Consider the following 7,502-nt stretch of genomic DNA (forward strand, 5'->3'; position numbering starts at 1 on the left):
GAGATGAGAAATATTTGAAAGATAATAAAAAAAAATTGGATAAAAAATGAAGTGGATTGATGGGAGATAACTGGGGAGGGGTTAATGGTGAAAAGAAGATGAGATGAGAGGCGAGCAGTGATGATGAGAGGCGGGAGCAGTGATGGACGGCCTTGGGGTGTTGTTTCCCTTTTCTTTTTCATTTTTAATTTTTCTTTTGATTTTAGTATTTTTTTTTTAAAATAAAATATTGTACTCACACGTTTTTTTTGTGCGATTGGCACGCATTTTGTCCACATTACCCATGTCACTGCCACATAAGTATAGTCAACGATCAAAATAATTTATTAATATTTATTCGGTTAAATTAAGGTGTTCAAATGAGAAAATTGTAAATTTATTTATCGGGTTGATAATTGGGTAAAAAGAAAACCCAAATACATGCAAGTGACGGCAGTCTACTTGTAGAACTGTTGGATGACTGTGGCCGCGTGATTGGCTAATATTGTCCCAACCTCAAATGCAGCCAATGAGGAAGCTTCCTTCAATGGGAAAGAAATTGCTTTAAGGCACAGAGAAAGCACCATAACATCATACCTGTTACCATCCACTGTGCACAAGTACAGCAATATGATTTAAAAAAAGAGTCTAACGATCGGCCAACTGGGAAATAAATTTTTTTCATCTGGGAATATAATGTTGATATCAATATATCATGATTGTATTTGTATAGTGATGAGAATCCAAGAGACAACTAGCGCTCTTATTAGATTAATAACAGGACAACGAAGAAAAAACATTAACCTGGTATTACACCTTCAAGATCAGAATGTTAATTAAGTGACAAATTAACCAATTAAAAGTAAGTTGACAAACTTCAGATTATTTTTTAAAATAAACAGAATGAAGTAACTTGGAATAAGAATCAACGAGTAAGCTACCAAGATTATATATAAAAACTGTGACACATTTAATGTGAACACTACAATATCTTAAAGAAAACAAGATGTATACGTTTGGCGAACTTGGCTCTATCAAAATTTTAGCCCAAGATCCAAAAATATAGACAGTATAAAGTTTGAAGACAACAAGAGAAATTTTACAAAGTTTGGTCTGTTTCTCATAAATTGTGCTAGAAAAAAAAAGCTATCTGTGTTCTCCATGCTAAAAGTGGATTAAAAGTTGTAATTTGTAATATAATTAGTGAGAGTTAATAATAAATTAATGATAAGGCGCTCATAACATTGCCACTAAGCCCAGAATCATAAGAACTCCAGAAATAGCAACAAATCCCTTCTCCTTAATCACTTCATTAGCCACATAAGCCGCCACCTCCGATGTAATCTTCTTCCCATCCTTAGCAAGAACACGGCGTCGTTTTCCGACAAAAGCTAAGAGTACCAGCACCGTGATCCACGCCACAATGGTGGTTCTGACGGCCAGGAGAATGAGTCCGGCCACCACAACGGCGGCAAAAGCGGCGGCAGCTATAAAAGGGAAAACAGAGGCGGCTTCCCTGTCACCAGAGGAGAAGAAAATAGTAGTAGTAGATAAAGAAATCAAGAGAAAAAACAAACAAGTCGTGGTTGTAGTGGTCGTGTTGAAAAGGTTTTGTTCTGAGATATTCATGTTTTCAAGTGTCTGTCTGTATTTTTTTTTTTTTTTTCTGGGAGTTGTAGAATGTTTAGGAGAATGGCCAATTAATGGGTGTTTGGGAGGAAGAAAAAGAATTGAAGGAGGAAAGAAGGTGTTAATCGCTGTTAGTTTAATCATTAATAATAATGGAGTGTTTAATTTTTTAGGGAAAACCAATTCATGACAGGATTTGAAAGAAGAAAGGAATTGGAACACATGTGGTTTCACATGGCAAGGTTGGCAAATTAGGAGACGGAGTACATGATTTTTGGTAGATAGTACTACTATACCAAGTTTATTTTATTTTCTTCATGTTAAGAAAACAAAATATTATTGTCTGTACGTGATATTCTGTCGCTATAATTAATTTTAGAAAAGATAAAAAGGAATGATCTTCATGATTGTTTGTTAGATTTTGTTATTTAAGGTAAACCCATCTTATGGTATATTCTCATCTTTTTTTTCTTTAATTGTACCTTGATGTTTTCTATAACTGAAGAAATAAATGTGATGGTAATTTGGACTATGATCAGAATTATGGTAAATCATTGTCTTCATAACTTTCTTCAAAGCGTTTCCAAAGAGACAGTTTGATGATTAAGATATAATAATTCAAAAAATACTAGTGACACTGAGTTTGGAAATTTAGTAATTAGACAATTTCTACTTTCATGTAACCATCTGAAAAACAAAACAAGAATATTTGGAGTTAATTTTATCCATGGTCATTGAACTTTTGGGTTTGTTACCCAAAAGTCACTTTTCTTTTTTTTCGTTACGTAAAAATCATTTAACTTTGTGTTCATTACACAAAAGTCACTTTTCTTTCTTTTGTTACACAAAAATCATTTTACTTTGCTCTAGTTATCACAAAAGTCACATTTTTACTTGAAAAGTCTATTATGCCCTTGATATTATATAAACCTTCATATTTATGTAATACCTTCTATATTATATACTATATAATATATTTTTACCTATGTATTTTATTTATAAATAAAATAACTTAATATTATTTTATTTATTATTTTTATAATATATTCGAATATTTAATTTTTTTCTTAACGTTAATTTTTAAGATATATTAGTGGCATTATAAAATAACTTTTTTTTCAGCAATTCTTTTTTTTGAATTTAGTTGATCGACCAAAGTTGGTCGGTAATTTCCAACCAACTTTGGTCGGTATGCCCTTCCGACCTTCAAAATACCGACCACACGTTAATGGTCGCGTTTTGGACGGTTATTGGCCATTACCGACCAACTTTGGCCGGTTTTTTTTGGACGATTTTTCCCGAATTTCTAGTAATGTAATTTCCCAAATAACCAATTGCCCAAGTAAATCCCGAAGAAAATATCCCCAGCTAAATTCGCATGTAGAGTTACCTAGGGATTTTTCTCCAGATTAACATATGATTTTTTCCTCATTTTTTTTGTTTGTTTACCTACGAATTTTCTCACGGAAATGTACTTGCCCATTTTTATTTCTCTACTAATATATATTAAAGTTACTAGCAAATTTAATAACGCTACTAATATATCTTGAAAATTTAGCGTTAAGAAAAAATTAAATATACGAATATATTATAAAAATAATAAATAAAATAATATTAAGTTATTTTATTTATAAATAAAATACATAGGTAAAAATATATTATATAGTATATAATATAGAAGGTATTACATAAATATGAAGGTTTATATAATATCAAGGGCATAATAGACTTTTCAAGTAAAAATGTGACTTTTGTGATAATTAGAGCAAAGTAAAATGATTTTTGTGTAACAAAAGAAAGAAAAGTGACTTTTGTGTAATGAACACAAAGTTAAATGATTTTTACGTAACGAAAAAAAGAAAAGTGACTTTTGGGTAACAAACCCAAAAGTTCAATGACCATGGATAAAATTAACTCGAACATTTGAAGTTCATCTTTGTAACCATGTTAACTCACTTTAATTTGTAGTATTGCAACAGTAAGCTGATTTATTCATTCACGTTCTACCTCTGAGTCTATCCTCACCTTCTGGTAACCTATGTTGCGCGGACTCTCCAAAATTCCGCTGCATCCGTATCGGATTCTTCAAAAATACACTGTTTTTGGAGATATTTCCAAAGAGTCCGAGCAACATAGTTGGTAACACTACTAGTATTACACTTTTGAAATCTATAAACAACTAAAATTCCGTGTATCGTGGGAACTTGCCCTTAGTTTGGAAATTAAAGAAAAGGAAGGATAAGAAAAAAGAAAATACTATACAATGTTGGGGTAATGATCAACAGATGATCTGATGAACAAAATTATCTGTCTCTCTACATATTTAACTTTTACTTTGCATGGAAAGAGCGACAACATAAGATTTGTGAAACATCTGAATCATGACATACAAGCTGCTTCGAAAACCTGTACCCTACTCTCGGCCTTCCTTGCCTGTGCAAAACATACAGAGTTTTTCATCAGAGTAATAGCAAAATATGTCATGTGACTAAAGATTAGATTTTGAACTTGCCTGAAGCTCCCAATTCGTGCATAAGGTAAGAAGTAGAAGAATCAACGCTTGAAGACCACTTCCACTTATAATTCCTGTCCAAAGACCCTGCTACCATAACAATGGCATCAAGAAACAATATGAGCCTCAAATAAACTTATTCAATAATGGATGTAACATTTGCAAGTGAGAAACTTATTACCTTTCCTCCAAAATGGAAGACAAAAGTTAAAATGATTGCGCAAGGAAGTCCAACAAGATAATAGGCTCCAAGATTGACTAGTGCACCAAGTTTCTGCCAACCACATCCTCTTGCAATACCTTTAATAATGCTATCATCAATAGAGTTAAATTCTGTATTTAAGCAATTCTATATCGTTCGAATTGATTGAACTGGCTTCAAATTTTATTTGATAGTTTTGAGTTCAGACCTGAAAGAACACCTTGGATTCCATCCATGAAGTTGGATAATGCAAGCACTGGCATGATTGCTGCCAGATATTTCACAACTTCGTCTTCGTTAGTGTATATATATCCCCAAACATTTCTTGCTGCAACTGCTATTCCACTTAGTAGCAGGCCCTCTACCACAGCAAGAAGTAGGACGATGCGTGTTGCTAACTTTGCTGCTTTCGGTCTCCCTGCCCCCAACTCATTCGCTACCCTCGTACTAATTTGTCCGCAAAACAAAGAGGAGACAACACAAAAAATTTGTTAAAATAGTGATTACACACGATATTGGTCCTTTCTTTTCCGAGAATACCTAGAAAAAAGATGATTTTTTGGCAAGTTACCTTACTGCACTACCAAATCCAAAGGCAATCCTGAAGACTAGAGAACTGGTACTTAGGCTGGGAAAGATGAAAAGAGTTAATATGGGTGATGATTTGAATCAAATAAAGCTTTATACTGAAATACCAACAAAAAGTCACCAAGTAGAGTTAGTACACAAAGGGATTTCTGAACTAACCTGATCGCCATCATAGATGTCTCAAGCTTTGGATTTGGAAGCAGCCCTGACATGAGCACCAGAAACTCATAGGACCACTGCTCTAAGCTTGTTCCCAGTCCAAACAGCCATACCAGATCACACGGTAAAAGGGACAGAAAGGAAGCAAAAATAAATTTCTACGACTATGACATATGTAAGAGCAAACAACTGGATGGACAATCTACACCCGCAAAACAAAGGGGAGCCTTGGAGCAACAGTCAAGTTGTCTCCGTGTGACCGGTAGGTTACGGGTTCGAGCCGTGGAATCAGCCTACTAGCATCCATCATGGTAGGCTGCCTACATCACACCCCTTGGGGTGCGGCCCTTTCCCAGACCTTGCGTGAACACGCGATTCTTTGTGTACCGGGCTGCCCTTAATCTACATTGGAACAACGGCTTAAGAATAAAGATATGCTAAAACTAACCAGACCATAAGTGCTGAAGGGATAGCTAAAGATAGAAAGCTGGGAAGATCTCTTCCACCTTCCTTGGAGAACCCCGTCCATGTTTCTTTGCATGATGATGCAAAATTTATATAAAGGGCCAAAAGCAGCACATTAATCCAATAAGATATGGCATTACAGAGTGCAGCCCCTTTGTTTCCCATTCCCAATTTGAACACCAATGCCCAACACAACAACACATGAATTAAACTTGTAAAACCAGTGCTGATCACAAGTGGTTTGACTTTGCTTTGTGTTTGGAGGAACCTTAGCTGGCATTGAAGGAGTCCATAAGGAAAAATGCTGGGAATTAACCAACGAGCATACAATCCGGCATGGATTGAAAGTTCCAAATCTTGTCCACAGAAAGCAAATATATGCCCGGCGAATGCCCATATAATCGATATGGGAATGCCTATTGCCACCAATACAATCATACCTCTTTGCATGTGTATCCCAAGCATATGATACTGTTTTGCCCCATAAGCTTGTCCACATAATGTTTCCAGTGCACTTCCCAAACCTAGCTATTCATATGTTATAGTGTATCACAAACCAAAAACAGATAATCCAAAAAAGAAAAAGAAAAAAAGAGAGAGATTATAACATGATCGAATTAAGTCATTAGAACCATGCAATTAACGGAGTTCTTTGCAGACTAATTTAAGGACTATTCCAGACAATCATACGGATAATAATTGGAGAAAATTAAATGTTCCAATCTAATCTGATAGAATTTAATCTAAGTTACAGTTAGATTCTTACCATGAAGCTGAAACCAGTTACTCCAGCAAAAGAAGTGGCTAAAGTTGCACTAGAGAGAGGAAGTTGTCCAAGATGACCAACAAACATGATAGATATCATCTGCAAAAAGTACTGCAAAAAACTTACAAGAACAAGAGGTCCTCCTAATTCTAGTTGTTTCTTTAGCTCTTCAACAGCCTCAGCTATATCACAACACCACTTGTCATGATCTTCAGGATTCCGTGAACCCTTTTCAATGTTGGAAAGAAGAGGACATTCAAGAAGAAATTCGGAGTTTCTTTCCCTCATCATGGTTTTTATTTTATCAACGGAAAATGGGAAGAACAGAGATAACGATCAAAGTAAAAAAGAGAACCAAACACAATGTGGACCAGGGATGGCTAACGGTGCGGGTTCTGTTTAACCCGCAAAATCAACCCGCCCCGCCCGCCCTGCATAGGACTTTCACCTGCGTGCTTCGCCCCCACACCCGCGTCCACATGCTTCGCCCCGCTTAAGTATTTTTCTTCTTTTCATTTTGTTAGTTTATTTCTTTTTAATCCTTTGGATGGAATTTTCATTTTGGTAAGGATTTAAGGTTGGTCTGGAATTATCGATGTGATTTTTCTCTTTTCAAATGATACACACTATAAAATCTTTTAAACCAACAGTCTTAGTTTGAGTCCGAAATTTTTCTAATGCTTTTTTGGACAAAAAGTACGTTTCTATTACTAAAAAAAAAGTTGCATAACTACCTAAAACGCAGTACTATACTGCGAATTACTTTAACGGAAATTTAGCCGTTAAAGTAATTCGCAGTATAGTACTGCGTATTACTAAAAAATTATTTTTTTTTAAAGGAATTCACAGTACAATACTGCGAATTACTTAAACGCAGTACTGTACTGCGAATTCCTTATTAATTTGGCCCCACCAATAATCAACTGACATAACAATAATTCAAACACATAAAACGTGGTATTGTACTGCGAATTCCTTAAAAAAATTCTGCACCCCAAGCTCGGACTTGCCTTATTTAAAGGCGTTTCAATTTTATGAAAATTCATTCAATACAAACTTCAAACTTCCGCTCATACTTCTCTCTTCTTCTTATCAATCATTTTTTTACAATGTCTGAAGAGCCAAAAATAAGGGTTTCATTATATTGGGGGGGGGGGGGGGTGAGGTTTTGCTGGAGAATAACTCTGTGAGGTATAGCTCAC

The 7,502-nt window shown here is 35.1% G+C and overlaps 2 protein-coding genes across 3 annotated transcripts; both read right to left on the bottom strand.

Annotated features, from left to right (window-relative positions):
• Nucleotides 1-990: 990 nt before the first annotated feature.
• On the bottom strand, nt 991-1,867 carry LOC109243997. The gene has a single exon (XM_019411019.1). The coding sequence runs from the start codon at nt 1,750-1,752 to the stop codon at nt 1,216-1,218; it is 537 nt and encodes a 178-aa protein (XP_019266564.1). The 5' UTR covers nt 1,753-1,867; the 3' UTR covers nt 991-1,215.
• Nucleotides 1,868-3,760: 1,893 nt separating this feature from the next.
• LOC109243998 (protein DETOXIFICATION 16-like) lies at nt 3,761-6,696 on the bottom strand. 2 transcript variants are annotated; one of them, XM_019411020.1, is made up of 8 exons: nt 6,301-6,691; nt 5,518-6,062; nt 5,070-5,156; nt 4,894-4,950; nt 4,531-4,769; nt 4,302-4,420; nt 4,121-4,207; nt 3,761-4,041 (listed from the first exon to the last, which is right to left on the bottom strand). In XM_019411020.1, the coding sequence occupies exons 1-8, from the start codon at nt 6,589-6,591 to the stop codon at nt 3,988-3,990; spliced, it is 1,479 nt and encodes a 492-aa protein (XP_019266565.1). In that variant the 5' UTR covers nt 6,592-6,691; the 3' UTR covers nt 3,761-3,987. The 2 variants fall into 2 exon arrangements, 1 of the variants encoding a protein (XP_019266565.1); XR_002070656.1 differs by lacking the exon at nt 3,761-4,041 and having other exon boundaries at nt 4,126-4,207; nt 4,302-4,431; nt 6,301-6,696.
• Between the last annotated feature and the right edge of the window lie 806 nt (nt 6,697-7,502).

Source organism: Nicotiana attenuata, unplaced genomic scaffold (genome assembly GCF_001879085.1).
Source record: "Nicotiana attenuata strain UT unplaced genomic scaffold, NIATTr2, whole genome shotgun sequence".
NCBI lineage: Eukaryota > Viridiplantae > Streptophyta > Magnoliopsida > Solanales > Solanaceae > Nicotiana > Nicotiana attenuata.

Bases quoted from the DNA above. Each gene is read 5' to 3' on its own strand.
- LOC109243997 (XM_019411019.1), bottom strand. From the start codon at position 1,752: ATGATTAAACTAACAGCGATTAACACCTTCTTTCCTCCTTCAATTCTT.
- LOC109243998 (XM_019411020.1), bottom strand. From the start codon at position 6,591: ATGATGAGGGAAAGAAACTCCGAATTTCTTCTTGAATGTCCTCTTCTT. The intron at 4,770-4,893 runs GTAACTTGCCAA...CGGACAAATTAG, and splicing joins GGATTTGGTAGTGCAGTAAG to TACGAGGGTAGCGAATGAGT. The intron at 4,042-4,120 runs GCAAGTTCAAAA...TGTTTTGCACAG, and splicing joins GCACGAATTGGGAGCTTCAG to GCAAGGAAGGCCGAGAGTAG.